At 47.1% G+C, this 21,776-nt stretch overlaps 1 protein-coding gene across 1 annotated transcript; it reads left to right on the top strand.

Moving 5' to 3' along the window:
• Positions 1–432: 432 nt before the first annotated feature.
• On the top strand, positions 433–21,118 carry PIP5K1A (phosphatidylinositol-4-phosphate 5-kinase type 1 alpha). The gene is made up of 14 exons (XM_033082605.1): positions 433–514; positions 2,239–2,273; positions 2,403–2,477; positions 2,672–2,802; positions 4,268–4,385; positions 5,577–5,729; positions 8,202–8,501; positions 10,281–10,483; positions 12,722–12,805; positions 12,956–13,004; positions 14,543–14,627; positions 15,637–15,759; positions 20,367–20,472; positions 21,070–21,118. Exons 1-14 carry the CDS (start codon positions 451–453, stop codon positions 21,116–21,118), a joined length of 1,575 nt encoding a protein of 524 aa, XP_032938496.1. The 5' UTR covers positions 433–450.
• Positions 21,119–21,776: the final 658 nt, after the last annotated feature.

Here is a 21,776-nt window from a genome sequence, read left to right as displayed (position 1 = left end):
CCAAATGGGGGGGGGGGGGGTGCCGCCGCGCGAGCCGCGCATGCGCCGTGCGGGCCCGCCCGCGTGGCCCCCGCTCCCCCCATCGCCCGCGGCCGCGTGGGGCGCACCGCGAGGGGCGGGGCCGAGCGCTGAGGGGGCGGGGCTTAGCATAAAATGGGGCGCGACCACGCGTGATTGGTGGGATTAAGAAATGAATGGGCGTGGCTTAGCGCGGAGAGGGCTGAGTGGGTGGGAAGGGGCGTGGTTTCGCCACGCGTGGGCGGTGCCATATAGAAAAGGGGCGGTGCTAAACAGCGAGTGGGCGTGTCTTTATCCATATAAGGCGCTGCATTATGCAAAAAGGGCGTGGTTTGCCCAGAAATGGGCGTGGTTTATGTGGGCGTGGGGGGCTTCCGGGCGTGGCACGCGGGGGCGGGCTGAGGGGGTGGGGGGCGCAGCGCGCGCTCCAAGATGGCGGCGGCGGCGGCGGGGCCCGAGTCCGGCGGCAGCAGCGGCAGCAGCGGCGGCCTCGGCGGTACCGGCCGGGAACGGGGCCGGGGAGGAGCCCGGGGGGCTCGGGCAGGGCTCGGAGGGGGTCCGGGGTGGGGGAACGAGGGGTGGATGGGGCGTGGGGGGGTGAGGGAAGGGGGTGGGGGGGTGTGAGGGAAGTGAGGGGGTTGTGAGGGGGCTGAGGGGAGTGAGGGGGTTGTGAGGGGGCTGAGGGGAGTGAGAGGATTTTGGGGGTTATGAGGGGATTTTGAGGGTTATAAGGGTTTTTTTTCAGAGTTATGAGGGGGATTTAGGGGGCTGTGAGGTGTTTATTGCGAGAATTACGAGAGGTTTTTTGGGAGAGTCGTGAGGGGGATTTGGGGGTTTATGGGGGTCTGGGGGTGTGAGGGGAATGGGGGGATTTTGGGGGTTTATGAGGAGATTTTAGGGAGTTATGAGGGGGATTATTAACAGGTTTTTTGGGAATTATGAGGGGTTTTTTGAGGAGTTATGAGGGAAATTTTGGGGGGCTATGAGGGGATTTTTGGGGGAGTTATGAGGGGGATTTTGTGGCATTCTGAGAGGTTTTTAGCAGAGTTATGAGGGGATTTTGGGGGGTTTATGATGAGATTTTGGGGATTATGAGGAGACTCAGAATTCTCAGGGGTGAAAGTTTTTTGTGGGGATTTTTGGTGGGTTTAGGGCTGAGATTGAGGGGATTTTTTTGGGTTTTTGATGGGTTTAGGGCAATGAGATTGAGAAGATTTTTTGGGATTTTTGATGGGTTTAGGGCAATGAGACTGAGAGGATTTTTGGGGGCTTCTTTTGGGGTGTAGAACTCTGGGGCTGAGGGGGATTTTTGGGGGGTCTTGAGGGAATTTTGGGGTATTTCGATCTTCTTGAGGGAATTTTGAGGGAGATTTGGATCTTCCTGAAGGAATTTTGGGGGATTTGGATTTTCCTGAGGGAATTTTGTGGGATCCGGATCTCCATGGGGTCATCTAAAATTCCATGGAAAAACCAAATTCCAAATTTCCCTTTGGCTCAAAATTCCCCCCCTCCCCAAACAAAAAAATTAAAAAAAAATTAAAAATAAAAAAAAAATTAAAAAAAAAAAAAAGGGAACAGGGCGGAGAAAGAGAAGTTTGGTGGTGCCAGGGAAATCCGATCCCAGTTCCTGTCCGGTGACTCACGGGGGGGTGGGAACAACTCCCAAAATCCCAGAAAAAAATCCTAAAATCCCAGAAAAAATCCCAAAATCTCAGAAAAAACCCCAAAAAGAGCTCGGGAACGCTGCGGGAACGGCGACAAAAAAGTGGAATTTGTTTGGATAAGCGGGAATGTGAGCCAGGGAAAGGGCTGGAAGCACAGGCAGCCCTCAGAAAATCAGGAATTTGCCTGCTTGGAGGGGATTTTTAGGGAATATTTTACTGTTCAAACCGGGAATTTTTCCTTTTTCCTGATTTTTTATGAACCTGGCAGAATTTTGTGGGGAATCCAGCTCTAAATCGCTTTTTCCACCTTAAATTGTGGGTGCAGATCCATAAAAATTCCATTTGGGAAGGAGCTCCTCAATCCTCACTTTTGCTTGGAAGGGTTTAAGGTCTTATCCTTGATTTTCTGATTTTTTTTTTGAATTTTGGAGCCAGAAAACCAAGGAGATGAGCATGGAGAGTTGGGATAAATTCAATTTTTATGTTTTATGGGATTTCTCCCAGGTTTTTCTGGGATTGATTTTCTCTAAAAGTGAATTTTCTTTTCTCTTGGCAGGATCCAACACCTTCAAAAAATCCCTGACTCCCGAGGTGAGTTCCAAGCTGGAAAAAACCCCAAATCCCAACTTTTCCTACTCTTTTTCCAGGTGTTTTTGGGTGGGGAAAAAAACCTGAAAAAAATAAAATTTCCCCATTTTTTTCCTCAATTCCCATTTCAAGATGCCGGGAGGATCCCAAACCATCCGGAAAGGGCACAGAGGAGTGGATTCCACGGGGGAAACCACCTATAAAAAGGTAAATTCTCACTTTTCCTCTTCATTTTCCCAACAAATTCCATCCAGCATCACTGGGAGAGTGGGAGGAAATTCCAAAAAAAATGCAAAAAAATGAGAATTTTTGCGCTGAGCGTCCAACAGAGCATCACACCCTCTCCCATCCCAAATTTCCCATTTTTCCCAGCCCAAATTCCAATTTTTGTGTCCTCCCAGACCACCTCCTCAGCTCTGAAGGGAGCCATCCAGCTGGGCATCACTCACACCGTGGGCAGCCTCAGCACCAAGCCCGAGCGCGACGTGCTCATGCAGGACTTCTACGTCGTGGAGAGCATCTTCTTCCCCAGGTTCCCATTCCCTTTTTTCCCCATTTTTCCTTTTTTCCCCCTTTTTTCCTTTTTTCCCCACTTTTCCCATTTTTTCACTTTCCTCCTCCTTTTTTCCCTTAATTTTTGTGCATTTTTTTTGGTTTTATTTCATTTTTTTACTCCTTTTTGTTGCCTTATTTCTGATTTCTCCTCCTTTTGTCTCCTCTCTTTTTTTTCTCTTTTTTTTCTCTTTTTTTTCCTCTTTTTTTTCCTCTTTTTTTTCTCATTTTTTTCTCTTTTTTTTCTCTAGTTTTTCTCTATTTTTTCTCTTTTTTTTCTCTTTTTTTTCTCTTTTTTTCTCTTTTTGCCTCTCTTTTTGCCTCTCTTTTTGCCTCTCTTTTTGCCTCTCTTTTTGCCTCTCTTTTTGCCTCTCTTTTTGCCTCTCTTTTTGCCTCTCTTTTCCCTCTCTTTTTCCCTCTCTTTTTCCCCTCTTGTCCCCTCTCTTTCTCTCTCTTTCCTCTCTTTCCTCTTTCCCCTATTTTCCTTCATTTGTCTATTTTTACCCATCTTTTCCTTCTTTTTTCTCTTTTTTTCCCTTTCTTTTTTCTCTCTTTTCCCCCTCTTTTTTCCTTTCTTTGTTTCTTCTTTCTCCTCATTTTTTCCTTCATTTTTTCCCTCATTTTTTCCCTCCTTTTTCCCTCTCTTTTTCCCTCTCTTTTTCCCTTTCTTTTTCCCTCTCTTTTTCCCTCTCTTTTTCCCTCTCTTTTTCCCTCTCTTTTTCCCTCTTTTTCCCTCTCTTTTTCCTTTTTCCCCTATTTTCCTTTTTTAAAATCTGTTTCTACCTGTTTTTTCTTTTTTTTTCCTCTTTTTTTTCCCTTTCTTTTTTGTCTCTTTTTCCTCTCTTTTTTCCTTTATTTCTTTCTTCTTTTTCCTCATTTTCTCCTCATTTTCTCCTCATTTTTTCCCCATTTTTTCCTCATTTTTTCCTCATTTTTTCCTCATTTTTTCCTCGTTTTTTCCTCATTTTTCCCCATTTTTTCCTCCTTTTTTCCCTTCCTTTTTTCCTTCCTTTTTTCCTTCCTTTTTTCCTTCCTTTTTTCCTTCCTTTTTTCCTTCCTTTTTTCCTTCCTTTTTTCCTTCCTTTTTTCCTTCCTTTTTTCCTTCCTTTTTTCCTTCCTTTTTTCCTTCCTTTTTTCCTTCATTTTTTCCTTCATTTTTCCCTTCATTTTCCCTTCATTTTCCCTTCAATTTCCCTTCAATTTTCCTTCAATTTTCCTTCAATTTTCCTTCAATTTCCCTTCAATTTCCCTTCAATTTTCCTTCAATTTTCCTTCAATTTTCCTCCATTTTTCCCTTCATTTTTCCCCCTCATTTTCCCCTCTCTTTTTCCTCCCCTTTTTCCCCCTTTTCCCCCACTCCCTCCTCTCCCTGGGTGTGTCCCAGCCCAGATTCCCTGTGGATTATCCCAATCCCAATCCCAATCCCAATCCTGGTGTCCCCACAGCGAGGGCAGCAACCTCACCCCCGCCCACCACTACAACGATTTCCGCTTCAAGACGTACGCGCCCGTGGCCTTCCGCTACTTCCGCGAGCTCTTCGGGATCCGCCCCGACGATTACCTGGTGAGTCTGGGGGCGGCCTGCCTGCCTTCCCTTTTTTCCTTTTTTCCTTTTTTTCCCTTTTTTCCTTTTTTCCTTTTTTCCTTTTTTCCTTTTTTCCTTTTTTCCTTTTTTCCTTTTTTCCTTTTTTCCTTTTTTTCCTTTTTTCCTTTTTTCCTTTTTTTCCTTTTTTCCTTTTTTCCTTTTTTCCTTTTTTTCCTTTTTTCCTTTTTTCCTTTTTTCCTTTTTCCCTTTTTCCCTTTTTTCCTTTTTCCCTTTTTCCCTTTTTGCTTTTGCTTTCTCTTTTCCGGCTTCCCTCGTTTCCCTTTTCCTGTTTTCCTTTTCTTTTCCGTTTTTCCCTTTTCCCCATTTTTCCTCTGTTCCTTTTTCCTTTTTCTCCCTTTTCCTTTTTACCCCTGTTCCTTTCCCTTTTCCATCTTCCCTTGTTTCCCTTTTCCTGTTTCCCTTTTCCCATTTTCCTCCTTTCCCTTTTCCTTTCCCTTTTTCTTTTCCTTTTTCTCTTCCTGCTTTCCCTTTCCCTTTTTCCTTTCCCTTTTTCCTTTCCCTTTTTCCTTTCCCTTTTTCCTTTCCCTTTTTCCTTTCCCTTTTTCCTTTCCCTTTTTCCTTTCCCTTTTTCCTTTCCCTTTTTCCTTTCCTTTTTTCCTTTCCCTTTTTCCTTTCCCTTTTTCCTTTCCCTTTTTCCTTCCCCCTTTTTCCTTCCCCCTTTTCCCTTCCCCTTTTCCCTTCCCCTTTTCCTCTTCCCTTTTCCTTTCATTTTTTTAAATTTTTCTCCTTTTCCCTTCTCCTTTTCCCTTCTCCTTTTCCCTTCCCCTTTTCCCTTCCCCTTTTCCCTTCCCCTTTTCCCTTCCCCTTTTCCCTTCCCCTTTTCCCTTCCCCTTTTCCCTTCCCCTTTTCCCTTCTCCTTTTCCCTTCTCTTTTCCTTCCCAATTTTCCTTCCCCCTTTTCCCTTCTTTTCCCTTCTCTTTTCCCTTCTCCTTTTCCCTTCTCTTTTCCCTTCTCTTTTCCCTTCTCTTTTCCCTTCTCTTTTCCCTTCTCTTTTCCCTTCTCTTTTCCCTTCTAATTTTCCTTTCTCCTTTTCCTTCCCCCTTTTTCCTATCCCTTCCCTTCTCCCTTCTCCTTTCCCATTTTCCCTTTTCCCACTCCCCCAACCCCCCATCCAGATGAAATTCCAGCTTTTCCCCCTTTTCCCCTCAGTATTCCCTGTGCAGCGAGCCCCTGATCGAGCTCTCCAACTCGGGCGCCAGCGGCTCGCTCTTCTACGTCTCCAGCGACGACGAGTTCATCATCAAAACCGTGCAGCACAAGGAGGCCGAGTTCCTGCAGAAACTCCTGCCTGGATACTACATGGTGAGCCTGCAATTCCTGCAATTCCTGCAATTCCTGCAATTGCTGCAATTCCCAGCCCTGGGAAGCGATGCAAACGGCTCGGTCGGGTCGTTAAAATTCCGGTTTGGATCTGGGGATGTGCGCTGAGTGTTGGGTTTGAGGTGTTGGCAGTGTTGAAGTGATGGAAATCTGTGGGGAAAAAATACCAAAATCTACAGAAGATCCCAAAAATCCATGGAAAACCCTCAAAGTCCATGGGAAAGTCCTGAAATCCATGGGAAAAAAACGAAAATTCATGGAAAAACGCCCAGAAATCCATTGAGAAAACCCAAAAATCCATGGAAAACCGCCAGTACTCCATGGAAAATCCCCCAAAATCCATGAAAAACTCAAAATCCATTGAGAAAACCCAAAATGCATGGGAAACACCAAAAATCCATGGACAAAACCCAGAAATCCATTGAGTAAACCCTCGAAATCCATGGAAAAATGCCCCAAATCCATGTGAAACACCAAAAATCCATGGGAAATACCCCAGATATCCATTGAGAAACCCCAGATATCCATTAAGAAACCCCAAAAATCCATGGGAAAGCCCCAAAATCCATGGAAAAAACCCAAAATCCATGGAAAACCCCAACATTCCTTGGGAAAACCCCAGCAATCCATGGAGAACCACAACAATCCTTGGGAAAAACACCAACAATCCATGGAAAACCCAAAAAATCCGTGGGGAACCTCAACAATCCATGGGAAAAACCCAACAATCCATGGGAAAAACCCAACAATCCATGGGAAAACTCTCAACCATCCATGGGAAATCCCAAAAATCCATGGAAAACTCCCAACAATCCATGGAAAACTCCCAACAATCCATGGAAAAACCCAACAATCCATGGAAAACTCCCAACAATCCATGGAAAACTCCCAACAATCCATGGAGAACCCCAAAAATCCATGGAAAAACCCAACAATCCATGGGAAAACCCAACAATCCATGGAAAAACCCAATAATCCATGGAAAATCCCAACAATCCATGGAAGAACCCAACAATCCATGGAAGAACCCAACATTCCATGGAAGAACCCAACAATCCATGGAAAACTCCCAACAATCCATGGAAAAACCCCAACAATTCATGGTAAAACACCAACAATCCATGGAAAAACCCAACAATCCATGGAAAAATCAAACAATCCATGGGAAAAACCCAACAATCCATGGAAAATCCCAACAATCCATGGAAGAACCCAACAATCCATGGGAAAACCCAACAATCCATGGAAAAACCCAATAATCCATGGAAAATCCCAACAATCCATGGAAGAACCCAACAATCCATGGAAGAACCCAACAATCCATGGAAAAACCCGACAATCCATGGGGAAACCCCAACAATCCATGGAAAAACAAAACAATCCATGGAAAAACCAAACAATCCATGGGAAAAACCCAACAATCCATGGGAAAACCCAACCATCCATGGAAAATCCCAACAATCCGTGGAAAAACCCTCAACAATCCATGGAGAACCCCAAAAATCCATGGAAAACCCCAAAAATGCATGGGGAACCTCAACAATCCATGGAAAAAACCCAACAATCCATGGGAAAAACCCAACAATCCATGGAAAAACCCAACAATCCATGGAAAACTCCCAACAATCCATGGAAGAACCCAACCATCCGTGGGAAAAACCCAACAATTCATGGAAAACTCCCAAAAATCCATGGGAAAACCCCAACAATCCACAGAAAACCCCCAAAATCCGTGGAAATCCCAACAATCCATGGAAAAACCCCAAAAATTCATGGAAAACTCCAAAATCCATGGGAAAAACCCAAAACCAGAGGGATTTCCATCCTCTTCCAACCTTTTAGCAACAATTCCAGCACCCTCCAGCCTCCAAAACCTCAACAATCCATGGGAAAACCAAACAATCCATGGAAAACTCCCAAAAATCCATGGAAAACTCCCAACAATCCATGGAAAAACCCCAACAATCCATGGAAAACTCCCAACAATCCATGGAAAACCCCAAAAATCCATGGAAAACCACAAAAATCCGTGGGAAAACCCAACAATCCATGGAAAACCCTCAAAAATCCATGGAGAGCCCCAAAAATCCATGGAGAACCTTGAAAATTCATGGAAAACCCCAACAATCCATGGAAAAACCCAAAACCCAGCAAGATTTCCAACCTCTTCCCACATTTAGTAACAATCCCAACACCTTCCAACCCCTCAAAACCCTCCACAATTTTCACCATTTTCCCAAAAAACCTCCAAAATTTTCACCTTTTTCCCAAAAAAACCTCCAAAATTTTCACATTTTCCCCCAAAAAACCTCCAAAATTTTCACATTTCCCCCAAAAACCTCCAAAATTTTCACCTTTTTCCCAAAAAAACCTCCAAAATTTTCACATTTTCCCCAAAAAACCTCCAAAATTTTCACATTTCCCTCCAAAATTTTCATTTTCCCCCCTCTCCAGAACCTGAACCAGAACCCCAGGACCCTGCTGCCCAAATTTTACGGGCTGTACTGCGTGCAGGCCGGAGGGAAGAACATCAGGATCGTGGTGATGAACAACCTGCTGCCGCGCTCCGTGCGCATGCACCTCAAGTACGACCTCAAGGGCTCCACCTACAAACGCCGCGCGTCCCAAAAGGAGAGGGACAAGGTTTTCCCCACCTTCAAGGACCTGGATTTCATGCAGGACCTCCCCGACGGGCTCTTCCTGGACTCGGATATGTACAACGCCCTGTGCAAGACGCTGCAGAGGGATTGCTTGGTGGGTTTGGGGGTTTTTTTGGGGGAAATTTGGGGGTGTTTTGCTTTTTTTCCTGATTTTTTGTGGAAAAATTGGGGTATTCTGCTTTTTTTCCTAATTTTTGGTGGAAAAATTTGGGGTATTCTGCTTTTTTTCCTAATTTTTGGTGGAAAAATATGGGGGTATTCTGCATTTTTTCGTGATTTTTTGTGGAAAAATTGGGGGTGTTTTGGTTTTTTCTTGGTTTTTCTTGTGGGAAAATTGGGGGTGTTTTGGGTTTTTTAATGTTTTTTTTTTGTGGGAAAATTGGGAGTATTCTGACTTTTTTCTGATTTTTGGTGGAAAAAATTGGGGTATTCTGCATTTTTTCCTGATTTTTTGTGAAAAAATTGAGGGTTTTTTTAATGGGTTTTTTTTGTGGGAAATTTAGGGGTATTCTGCATTTTGTCCTGATTTTTTTTGTGGAAAAATTGAGGTTTTTCAATTTTTTTTTTTTTTGGTGGGGAATTTTGGAGGTATTCTGCATTTTTTCCTGATTTTTTGTGAAAAAAATTTGGGATATTCTGTATTTTTTTCCTGCTTTTTTTTGTGAAAAAAGTCAGGTTATTCTGTATTTTTTCCTAATTTTCTGTGGAAAAAGTTCAAGTTTTTTAATTTTTTTTTTGTGGGGAATTTAGGGGTATTCTGCATTTTTTCCTGATTTTTTGGTGGAAAAATTGGGGGTGTTCCGCCATTTTCTTGGGGTTTTTTGTGGGAAATTTGGGGGTGTTTTGTCTTTCTTAAATGGTTTTTTGTTGGTGGGGAATTTGGGGGTTTTCTGCATTTTTTCCTGATTTTTTTTTGAAAATTTGGGGGTGTTCTGTCTTTTTCTTGGTTTTTTGTGGAAAAATTGGGAGTATTCTGTATTTTTTCCTGATTTTTTTGGTGGAAAAATTGGGGGTGTTCCGCCTTTTTCTTGTTTTTTTTTTTGTGGGAAAATTGGGGGTGTTTTGGGGTTTTTTTAATGGTTTTTTTGGTGGAAAAATTGGGGGTGTTGTGTCTTTTTTTAATGTTTTTTTTTGTGGAAAAATTGGGAGTATTCAGCATTTTTTTCCTGATTTTTTTTGTGGAAAAATTTGGGGTATTCTGGTTTTTTTTCCTGATTTTTTTGTGAAAAAAATCAGGGTATTCTGCATTTTTTCCTGGATTTTTTTGTGGAAAAACTGGGGGGTGTTTTGTATTTTTTCCTGATTTTTTTGTGGAAAAATTGGGGGTATTCTGCATTTTTTTGTAATGTTTTGGTGGGAAAATTGGGGGTATTCTGCATTTTTTCCTAACTTTTTTGTGGAAAAATTTAAAGTTTTTTAATGTTTTTTTTGTGGGGAATTTAGGGGCGTTCTGTCTTTTTTCTTGGTTTTTTGTGGAAAAAATCAGGGTATTCTGTATTTTTTCCTGATTTTTTGTGGAAAAATTGGGAGTGTTTTGTCTTTTTTTCCTGGTTTCTTTAGGTGGGGAATTCAGGGGTATTCTGCAATTTTTTTGTGGAAAAGTCAGGAGTATTCTGCTTTTTTTCCTGATTTTTTTTGTGGAAAAATTGAGGTTTTTTAATTTGTTTTTTTTTTTGGTGGGGAATTTTGGGGCATCCTGCTTTTTTTCCTGATTTTTTTGTGGAAAAACCGCGGATATTCTTCATTTTTTTCCTGTTTTTTAGTGGAAAAACCGCGTATATTCACCATTCCTCCTATTTTCTCTCCCAAACCTGTTGTCACCGTACCTTTTTCCCCAACTCCCATATTTTATTCCCCAAATTCCCCATCCCAGGTGCTGCAGAGTTTCAAAATCATGGACTACAGCCTGCTGGTGGCCATCCACAACCTGGACCTGGCGCAGCGCGAGCGCGCGGCCGGCACGGCCGGCGGGGACGGCCCCGGGCGGCCCGCGGCGCAGAGAGCGCTCTACAGCACGGCCATGGAGTCCATCCAGGGAGAGGCACCCAGAGGGGGAACATTCGAGACTGAGGACCAGTGAGAGATGGACTGGGAGTCACTGGGATGGACTGGGAGGGACTGGGATGGACTGGGATGGACTGGGAGTCACTGGGAGTCACTGGGATTGGGATGGGGCGTTCAATGGAAGAGCGCTCTACTCCACGGCCATGGAGTCCATCCAGGGAGAGGTGCCCAGAGGGGGAACATTTGAGACTGAGGATCAGTGAGAGAGGGACTGGGATGGACTGGGATGGACTGGGAGGGACTGGGAGTCACTGGGATGGACTGGGATGGACTGGGAGTCACTGGGAGTCACTGGGATTGGGATAGAGCGTCCAATGGGAGAGCGCTCTACAGCACGGCCATGGAGTCCATCCAGGGAGAGGCACCTTCGAGACTGAGGACCAGTGAGAGATGGACTGGGATGGACTGGGAGTCACTGGGATGGACTGGGAGGGACTGGGAGTCACTGGGATGGACTGGGATGGACTGGGATGGACTGGGATTGGGATGGGATGTTCAATGGGAAAGCGCTCTACAGCACGGCCATGGAGTCCATCCAGGGGGAGGCACCTTTGAGACTGAGGACCAGTGAGAGACGGACTGGGATGGACTGGGAGTCACTGGGATGGACTGGGATGGACTGGGAAGGGACTGGGAGTCACTGGGATTGGGATGGGATGTTCAATGGGAGAGCGCTCTACCATGGCGTCCATCCAGGGGGAGGCACCTTCGAGACTGAGGACCAGTGAGAGACGGACTGGGATGGACTGGGATGGACTGGGAGTGACTGGGAGTCACTGGGATGGACTGGGAGTCACTGGGATGGACTGGGAGTCACTGGGATGGACTGGGATTGGGATTGGGTTCAATGGGAGAGCGCTCTACAGCACGGCCATGGAGTCCATCCAGGGGGAGGCACCCAGAGGAGGCACCTTCGAGACTGAGGACCAGTGAGAGATGGACTGGGATGGACTGGGAGTCACTGGGATGGACTGGGATGGACTGGGAGTGACTGGGATTGGGATGGGGCATTCAATGGGAGAGCGCTCTACCACGGCCATGGAGTCCATCCAGGGGGAGGCACCCAGGGGAGGCACCTTCGAGACTGAGGACCAGTGAGAGACGGACTGGGATGGACTGGGATGGACTGGGAGTCACTGGGAATCACTGGGAGTCACTGGGTGTTACTGGGATTGGGATGGGGCGTACAATGGGAGAGCGCTCTACAGCATGGCCATGGAGTCCATCCAGGGAGAGGCACCCAGAGGGGGAACATTCGAGACTGAGGACCAGTGAGAGATGGACTGGGATGGACTGGGAGTCACTGGGAGTCACTGGGAGTCACTGGGAGTCACTGGGATTGGGATAGAGCGTACAATGGGAGAGCGCTCTACTCCACGGCCATGGAGTCCATCCAGGGAGAGGCACCTTTGTAACTGAGGACCAGTGAGAGATGGACTGGGATGGACTGGGAGTCACTGGGATGGACTGGGAGTCACTGGGAGTCACTGGGATTGGGATGGGGCGTTCAATGGAAGAGCGCTCTACAGCACGGCCGTGGAGTCCATCCAGGGGGAGGCACCCAGAGGAGGAACATTCGAGACTGAGGACCAGTGAGAGATGGACTGGGATGGACTGGGAGTCACTGGGATGGACTGGGAGTCACTGGGATGGACTGGGAGGGACTGGGATGGACTGGGAGTCAATGGGATTTCTGGGAAATTGGGAGGCATTCCTGCCCATGGGGTTTTTTTGGATCTTTGGGGCTTTTCCATCCCAATCCCATTCCCTGACCCCAATCTCTATCCCAATCCCAAATCCCTGACCCCAATCCCAAACCTTTCCCAATCCCATTTCTGATCCCAAATCCCAATCCCATTCCCTGACCCCATTCCTGATCCCAATCCCAAATCCCTGATCCCAATCCCAATCCTGATCCCAATCCCAATCCTGATCCCAATCCCAAATCCCAATCCCAATCCTGATCCCAATCCCGATCCCAATCCCAAACCTGATCCCAAATCCCATTTCCCAATCCCATTCCCTGATCCCAATCCCATTCCCCAATCCCGTTCCCAAATCCCAATCCCAAATCCCTGATCCCAATCCCATTCCCTGACCCCAATCCCAATCCTGATCCCAAATCCCTGATGCCATTCCTTGATCCCAATCCCATTCCCCAATCCCGATCCCATTCCCAAATCCCAATCCTGACCCCAATCCTGATCCCAATCCCAATCCCAACACCAAACCCCTGTTCCCTTTCCCCAGGATGGGCGGAATTCCCGCCCGGAATTCCCGCGGCGAGCGCCTGCTGCTCTACATCGGCATCATCGACGTGCTGCAGTCCTACAGGTCAGCAATTAATTAACCCCTAATTAATCCCCAATTAATTATCCCTTCACTATTCCAACCTTCGGGTCCGATCCGGATCCGGATTTTCCCAAAAACTTTGGGAATTCCCTGGGGAATTGTGGGAATTTGGCTCCATTTTTCCCCCTGCAGGTTCGTGAAGAAACTCGAGCACTCCTGGAAGGCCCTGGTGCACGATGGGGTGAGGAAATGGGGATTTTTGTGGGGAAAATGGGAATTTTTGTGGGGAAAATGGGGATTTGTGAGGGGAAAATGGGGATTTGTGAGGGAAAAATGGGGATTTATGTGGGGAAATGGGGAATTTTGTGGGGAAAATGGAGATTTATGAGGGGAAAATTGGGATTTGTGAGGGGAAAATGGGGATTTGTGAGGGGAAAATGGGGATTTGTGAGGGGAAAATGGGGATTTGTGAGGGGAAAATGGGAATTTGTGAGGGGAAATGGGAATTTGTGAGGGAAAATGGGGAATTTTGTGGGGAAAATGGGGATTTGTGAGGGAAATGGGGATTTATGTGGGGAAAATTGGAATTTGTGAGGGAAATACGGGGATTTATGTGGGGAAAATGGGGATTTGTGAGGGGAAAATTGGAATTTGTGAGGGGAAAATTGCAATTTGTGAGGGAAAATGGGGATTTCTGAGGGGAAAATCGGAATTTGTGAGGAGAAATGGGGATTTATGTGGGGTAAATGGGGATTTATGGTGGAAAAATGGGGATTCATGAGGGGAAAATGGGAATTTGTGAGGGGAAAATGGGGATTTGTGAGGGAAAATGGGGGTTTGTGAGGGGAAAATGGGGATTTATGAGGGAAAATGGGGATTTGTGAGGGGAAAATGGGGATTTGTGAGGGAAAAATGGGGATTTATGAGGGATAAATGGGGATTTATGAGGGGAAAATTGGAATTTGTGTGGGGAAATGGGAATTTTTGTGGGGAAAATGGGGATTTGTGAGGGGAAAATGGGGATTTGTGAGGCGAAAATGGGGATTTGTGAGGGGAAAATGGGGATTTGTGAGGGGAAAATGGGGATTTATGTGGGGAAAATGGGGATTTATGTGGGGAAAATGGGAATTTTTGTGGGGAAAATGGGGATTTGTGAGGGGAAAATGGGGATTTGTGAGGGGGAAATGGGGATTTGTGAGGGGAAATGGGAATTTTAGTAGGGAAAATTGGAATTTGTGAGGGGAAAATGGGGATTTTTGTGGGGAAAATGGGGATTTGTGAGGGGAAAATGGGGATTTATGAGGGGAAAATGGGAATTTGTGAGGGAAAATGGGAATTTTAGTGGGGAAAATTGGAATTTGTGAGGGGAAAATGGGGATTTTTGTGGGGAAAATGGGGATTTATGTGGGGAAAATGGGGATTTATGTGGGGAAATGGGGATTTATGTGGGGAAAATGGGAATTTGTGAGGGGAAAATGGGGATTTGTGAGGGGAAAATTGGAATTTGTGAGGGGAAAATGGGGATTTGTGAGGGGAAATGGGGATTTGTGAGGGGAAAATGGGAATTTATGACAGTAAAATGGGAATTTATGAGGGGAAAATGCAATTTTTTTGAGGCAAAATTGGAATTTCAGTGGGGAAAAAACAGGAATTTCTGTGGGAAAAACAGGAATTTTTGTAGGAAAACCGGATTTTCTGTGGGGAAATCAGAAATTTCTGTGAATTTTGTGTCCAATTCCCATTTTTTTGGTCTCTAATTCCCATTTTTTTATGTTCCAGGACACGGTGTCCGTGCACCGGCCCAGTTTCTACGCCGAGCGTTTCCAGCGCTTCATGTGCCACACGGTGTTCCGGAAAATTCCACGTGAGAGCAACCCCCAGACCCCCAAATCCTCCCCTTTCATCCCACATTTTTTTGCAATTTTTTTTCCCGTTTTTTCCTATTTTTTTCCTATTTTTTTCCTATTTTTTCCCTATTTTTTCAGATTTTTTTCGATTTTTTTTTCGATTTTTTCGAATATTTTTCTTTATTTTTTTCAGCTTTTTTTTGCCATAAAAATTCTTTGGAAAAATTGGAAAAGTGCTTTTTAAAAATGCCTTTTTTTCCCTTTTTTCCCCCTTTCCCCCCGGTTTTTTTTCCCTTTTTCCCCCATTTTTCCTATTTTTTCTTTTTTTTTCCCAGCTTTTTTTCCTGCTTTTTCTGCCATAAAAATTCCCTGGAAAAGTTGGAAAAGGGATTATTTAAAATGGGAATTTTTTTTACCCTTTTCTAACTTTTTTCTGCTTTTTAATCTCAGTTTTCATTTTCTCTCCACAAAAATTCCCTGGAAAAGCAGGAAAAATGCTTTTTTCTTTAAAAATTCATTTTTCCCCTAAAAAAATCTCCTTTTTTTCCTGAAAAACTCCTTTTTCTCTTTAAACTTTTTCCCCTAAAAATTTTCCTTTTTTCCCTAAAAAATTTCCTTTTTCTCCAGAAAAACTCCTTTTTCTCTTTAAAAACATTTCTTTTCCCTAAAAAAATTGCTTTTCTCCCTAAAAAAAAATCTCATTTTCTCCTGCAAAACTCCTTTTTCTCTTTAAAAACTTCGTTTTCCCCTAAAAAATTTAGTTTTTCTCCTAAAAAATTTACTTTTTCCTAAAAAACTCCTTTTTCTCTTTAAAATTTTTATTTTTATCCCTAAAAAATTGCTTTTTTGCCTAAAAAAATTTACTTTTTTTCCCTAAAAAATTCGCTTTTTTCCCTAAAAAAAACCCTTTTTTTCCCTAAAAAAAATTTTTTTTTCCTATAAAAACCTTTCCTCCCATTTTCCCCTTTTCCCTGCCCCACCCCCCATGGATAATTTGATTTTTGATGGATTTTTTCCCTTTTCCAGTGAAACCTTCCCCGTCCAAGAAGAGCCGGGGCGGCGGCGCCGGGCCCAGGAGGAGCCAGGGGGGGATCCCGGCCCCGAACCCTCCCCCGGCCCCGGCCGGCCCCGACGGCGACCTGGAGCAAGGTGGGGCCCAAAAAACACCACATTTTAGTGCTAAAAAATCCCCATTTATATCCCTAAAAATATCAAAAAAATCCTGGGTTTTGTCTCTAAAAAATCCCCATTTCTATCTCAAAAAATCTGATTTTCGTCCAAAAAAATTCCCTTTTTTTCCCCAAAAAATCCCCATTTTTGTCCTCAAAAATCTCATTTCAGTCCTAAAAAAATCCCCATTTCTATCCCCAAAAATTTCATTTTTATCCCAAAAAATCTGATTTTCGTCCCAAAAAAATCCCCATTTCTATCCCCAAAAATCTCTTTTTTATCCCAAAAAATCTGATTTTCGTCCCAAAAAAATCCAATTTCTTTCTCAAAAAATCCCTTTTTTTTCCCCCCAAAAAAATCATTTTCATCCCAAAAATTCCCATTTCTATTCTAAAAATCTCACCATTTTTATCTGCAAAAAATCTGATTTTTATCTCCAAAAAATCCCTTTTTTTTCCCCAAAAGTCCCCATTACTATGCCAAAAAAATCCCCATTTCTATCCCCAAAAATCTCATTTTGGTCCCAAAAAATTCCCCATTTTTATCCCCCAAAAAATCTCATTTTCATCCTAAGACAACCCCAGTTTTCATCCCAAAAAAATCCCATTTCTATCCCAAAAAATTTCCACTTTTATCCTCAAAAATCTCATCTTCATCTCAAAAATATCCTGGATTTTGTCTCCAAAAAATCCCCTTTTTTATCCCAAAAAATCAGATTTTTATCCCAAAAAAATCTCGTTTTCGTCCCAAAAAAATCTGTTTTTCCCCAAAAAATCTAAATTTTCGTCCCCTCAAAAAATCCCCTTTTTTATCCCCACAAATCTCATTTTGGTCCCAAAAAAATCCCCTTTTTTATCCCAAAATAATCCTGGTTTTTATACTCAAAAATCTCATTTTCGTCCCCAAAAAATCCCATTTCTTTCCCAAAAAATCCCCATTTCTATGCCAAAATTCCCAGTTTTATCCCTGGATTCATTCCACAGAATCCCCATTTTTATTGCTGTTTTTATCCTTAAAAATTCCAATCCCATTCCAGGTTCTGGTCCCATTTCTTCCCAGTCCCCATTCCCATTCCCATTCCCAGTCCCCATTCCCAGTTCCCATTCCCAGTCCCCATTCCCATTCCCAGTCCCCATTCCCAGTTCCCATTCCCAGTTCCCATTCCCATTCCCAGTCCCCATTCCCATTCCCATTCCCAGTCCCCATTCCCAGTTCCCAGTCCCCATTCCCAGTCCCCATTCCCATTCCCCATTCCCAGTTCCCAGTTCCCATTCCCAGTCCCCATTCCCAGTCCCCATTCCCAGTCCCCATTCCCAGTTCCCAGTTCCCATTCCCAGTCCCCATTCCCAGTCCCCATTCCCAGTCCCCATTCCCAGTTCCCAGTTCCCATTCCCAGTTCCCATTCCCAGTTCCCATTCCCAGTCCCCATTCCCCATTCCCAGTCCCCATTCCCAGTCCCCATTCCCATTCCCAGTCCCCATTCCCCATTCCCAGTTCCCATTCCCAGTTCCCATTCCCAGTTCCCATTCCCATTCCCAGTTCCCATTCCCAGTTCCCATTCCCAGTTCCCATTCCCAGTTCCCAGTCCCCATTCCCAGTCCCCATTCCCATTCCCATTCCCAGTCCCCATTCCCAGTCCCCATTCCCATTCCCATTCCCAGTCCCCATTCCCAGTCCCGTTTCCCTGACCCCATTCCCATTCCCAGTTCCCAGTCCCCATTCCCATTCCCATTCCCAGTCCCCATTCCCAGTTCCCATTCCCAGTCCCCATTCCCATTCCCAGTCCCCATTCCCAGTTCCCATTCCCAGTTCCCATTCCCATTCCCAGTCCCCATTCCCATTCCCAATTCCCAGTCCCCATTCCCAGTTCCCAGTTCCCATTCCCAGTCCCCATTCCCAGTCCCCATTCCCAGTCCCCATTCCCAGTTCCCAGTTCCCATTCCCATTCCCATTCCCAGTCCCCATTCCCAGTCCCCATTCCCAGTTCCCATTCCCAGTTCCCATTCCCATTCCCAGTCCCCATTCCCATTCCCATTCCCAGTCCCCATTCCCAGTTCCCAGTCCCCATTCCCAGTCCCCATTCCCATTCCCCATTCCCAGTTCCCAGTTCCCATTCCCAGTCCCCATTCCCAGTCCCCATTCCCAGTCCCCATTCCCAGTTCCCAGTTCCCATTCCCAGTCCCCATTCCCAGTCCCCATTCCCAGTCCCCATTCCCAGTTCCCAGTTCCCATTCCCAGTTCCCATTCCCAGTTCCCATTCCCAGTCCCCATTCCCCATTCCCAGTCCCCATTCCCAGTCCCCATTCCCATTCCCAGTCCCCATTCCCCATTCCCAGTTCCCATTCCCAGTTCCCATTCCCAGTTCCCATTCCCAGTTCCCATTCCCAGTTCCCAGTCCCCATTCCCAGTCCCCATTCCCATTCCCATTCCCAGTCCCCATTCCCAGTCCCCATTCCCATTCCCATTCCCAGTCCCCATTCCCAGTCCCGTTTCCCTGACCCCATTCCCATTCCCAGTTCCCAGTCCCCATTCCCAGTCCCCATTCCCATTCCCATTCCCAGTCCCCATTCCCAGTCCCCATTCCCAATTCCCATTCCCAGTCCCCATTCCCAGTCCCCATTCCCAGTCCCCATTCCCAGTCCCCATTCCCATTCCCATTCCCAGTCCCCATTCCCAGTCCCCATTCCCATTCCCATTCCCAGTCCCAATTCCCAGTCCCGTTTCCCTGACCCCATTCCCATTCCCAGTCCCCATTCCCAGTCCCCATTCCCATTCCCATTCCCAGTCCCCATTCCCAGTCCCCATTCCCATTCCCATTCCCAGTCCCCATTCCCAGTCCCCATTCCCAGTTCCCATTCCCAGTTCCCAGTTCCCATTCCCAGTTCCCATTCCCAGTTCCCAGTTCCCATTCCCAGTCCCCATTCCCAGTTCCCATTCCCAGTTCCCATTTCCCTGTCCCCATTCCCAGTCCCCAGTTCCCATTCCCTGTCCCCATTCCCAGTCCCCATTCCCAGTCCCCATTCCCACTTCCCAGTTCCCATTCCCATTCCCAGTTCCCAGTCCCCATTCCCAGTTCCCATTCCCAGTTCCCATTCCCAGTTCCCATTCCCATTCCCAGTTCCCATTCCCAGTTCCCATTCCCAGTTCCCATTCCCAGTTCCCAGTTCCCATTCCCAGTTTGCTGACCCCATTCCCAATTCCCATTCCCAGTCCCCATTCCCAGTTCCCAGTTCCCATTCCCATTCCCAGTCCCCATTCCCAGTCCCCATTCCCAGTTCCCATTCCCAGTCCCCATTCCCAGTCCCCATTCCCAGTTCCCATTCCCAGTTCCCATTCCCAGTCCCCATTCCCAGTTCCCATTCCCAGTTCCCAGTCCCCATTCCCAGTCCCCATTCCCAGTATCCCATTCCCATTCCCAGTTCCCATTCCCAGTCCCCATTCCCATTCCCATTCCCAGTTCCCATTCCCAGTTCCCATTCCCAGTCCCCAGTTCCCATTCCCAGTCCCCATTCCCAGTCCCCATTCCCATTCCCAGTTCCCAGTCCCCATTCCCAGTCCCCATTCCCATTCCCAGTCCCCATTCCCAGTCCCCATTCCCAGTCCCCATTCCCAGTCCCCATTCCCAGTCCCCATTCCCAGTCCCCATTCCCAGTTCCCATTCCCAGTCCCAGTTCCCAGTCCCCATTCCCAGTCCCCATTCCCAGTTCCCATTCCCAGTCCCCATTCCCAGTCCCCATTCCCAGTTCCCATTCCCAGTTCCCATTCCCAGTCCCCATTCCCAGTTCCCATTCCCATTCCCAGTCCCCATTCCCAGTCCCCATTCCCAGTTCCCATTCCCAGTTCCCATTCCCAGTCCCCATTCCCAGTCCCCATTCCCAGTCCCCATTCCCAGTCCCCATTCCCAGTCCCCATTCCCAGTTCCCATTCCCAGTCCCAGTTCCCAGTCCCCATTCCCAGTTCCCAGTCCCCATTCCCAGTCCCCATTCCCAGTATCCCATTCCCATTCCCAGTTCCCATTCCCAGTCCCCATTCCCATTCCCATTCCCAGTTCCCATTCCCAGTTCCCATTCCCAGTCCCCATTCCCAGTCCCCATTCCCATTCCCATTCCCAGTTCCCATTCCCATTCCCATTCCCAGTTCCCAGTCCCCATTCCCAGTCCCCATTCCCATTCCCATTCCCAGTCCCCATTCCCATTCCCATTCCCAGTCCCCATTCCCAGTCCCCATTCCCATTCCCAGTCCCCATTCCCAGTCCCCATTCCCAGTTCCCATTCCCAGTTCCCATTCCCATTCCCATTCCCATTCCCAGTTCCCAGTTCCCAGTCCCCATTCCCAGTTCCCATTCCCAGTCCCCATTCCCATTCCCATTCCCAGTTCCCATTCCCAGTCCCCATTCCCAGTTCCCAGTCCCCATTCCCATTCCCATTCCCCATTCCCAGTTCCCAGTTCCCATTCCCAGTTTGCTGACCCCATTCCCAGTTCCCAGTCCCCATTCCCAGTCCCCATTCCCAGTCCCCATTCCCAGTTCCCATTCCCAGTTCCCTGATTTCATTCCCAGATTTCATTCCCATTTCTGTTGATTCCAGGTTCCAGGCCGGATCTCCTGCCCCGCTCCGTCCCCGATCCCAGCTGTGACTCCGTGCCCACGTCCCTGTCCCTGTCCCCATTCCCAGTTCCCATTCCCAGTCCCCATTCCCATTCCCAGTCCCCATTCCCATTCCCAGTTCCCAGTCCCAGTTCCCAGTTCCCATTCCCAGTCCCCATTCCCATTCCCAGTCCCCATTCCCATTCCCAGTTCCCAGTCCCAGTTCCCAGTTCCCATTCCCAGTTCCCAGTCCCCATTCCCAGTTCCCTGACCCCATTCCCAGTTCCTGTCCCCATTCCCAGTTTCCCTGACCCCATTTCTGTTGATTCCAGGTTCCAGGCCGGATCTCCTGCCCCGCTCCATCCCAGATCCCAGCTGTGACTCCGTGCCCACGTCCCTGTCCCAGTCCCCATTCCCAGTCCCCATTCCCAGTGCCCATTCCCAGTTCCCTGTCCCCATTCCCAGTCCCCATTCCCAGTTCCCAGTCCCCATTCCCAGTCCCCATTCCCAGTTTCTCTGACCCCATTTTTGTTGATTCCAGGTTCCAGGCCGGATCTCCTGCCCCGCTCCGTCCCCGATCCCAGCTGTGACTCCGTGCCCACGTCCCTGTCCCCATTCCCAGTCCCCATTCCCAGTTTGCTGACCCCATTCCCAGTTTGCTGACCCCATTCCCATTTCCCTGACCCCATTTCTGTTGATTCCAGGTTCCAGGCCGGATCTCCTGCCCCGTTCCGTCCCCGATCCCAGCTGTGACTCCGTGCCCACGTCCCTGTCCCTGACCCCATTCCCAGTTCCCATTCCCATTCCCAGTTCCCATTCCCATTCCCAGTTCCCATTCCCTTTTCCCTGACCCCATTTCTGTTGATTCCAGGTTCCAGGCCGGATCTCCTGCCCCGTTCCATCCCCGATCCCAGCTGTGACTCCGTGCCCACGTCCCTGTCCCTCTCCAGCCCCTCCCTCGGCAGCGCCGGCGCCGGCTCCCCCCCCAGCAGGTGGGAGCGGAATTCCGGGGGTGATCCCGGAGGGAAATGGGATTGGGGTGGGGAAAGGGGGTGGGGGACGATCCTGGGATCAGGGAAAGGGGTTTGGGATCATTCCTGAGGGTTTGGGATCATTCTTGTGGAATTAGGATCAAGGGAAAAAGTTTGGGATCATTCCTGAGGGTTTGGGATCATTCCTGAGGGTTTGGGATTGTTCCTGAAGGTTTGGGATCGTTCCTGAAGGTTTGGGATCAATCCTGAGGGATTGAGGTGGGGAAAAGGGATTTGGGATCATTGCTGAGGGTTTGGGATCAATCCCAAGGGTTTGGGATCATTCCTGAGAATTTGGGATCATTCATGAGGGTTTGGGATCAAGGGAAGAGGTTTGGGATCATTCCCGGGGTTTGGGATAATTCCTGAAAGTTTGGGAT

The sequence above is a fragment of the Catharus ustulatus genome, chromosome 30 (genome assembly GCF_009819885.2).
Source record: "Catharus ustulatus isolate bCatUst1 chromosome 30, bCatUst1.pri.v2, whole genome shotgun sequence".
Classification (NCBI taxonomy): domain Eukaryota; kingdom Metazoa; phylum Chordata; class Aves; order Passeriformes; family Turdidae; genus Catharus; species Catharus ustulatus.
Note: the sequence above shows the minus strand (reverse complement) of the source record. Positions and strands in the feature narration are given on the sequence as shown.

Coding starts and splice junctions, on each gene's coding strand:
- PIP5K1A (XM_033082605.1), top strand. CDS start 451: ATGGCGGCGGCGGCGGCGGGGCCCGAGTCCGGCGGCAGCAGCGGCAGC. Junction 2,803..4,267: donor GAGAGCATCTTCTTCCCCAG/GTTCCCATTCCC, acceptor GTGTCCCCACAG/CGAGGGCAGCAACCTCACCC. Junction 4,386..5,576: donor TCCGCCCCGACGATTACCTG/GTGAGTCTGGGG, acceptor TTTTCCCCTCAG/TATTCCCTGTGCAGCGAGCC.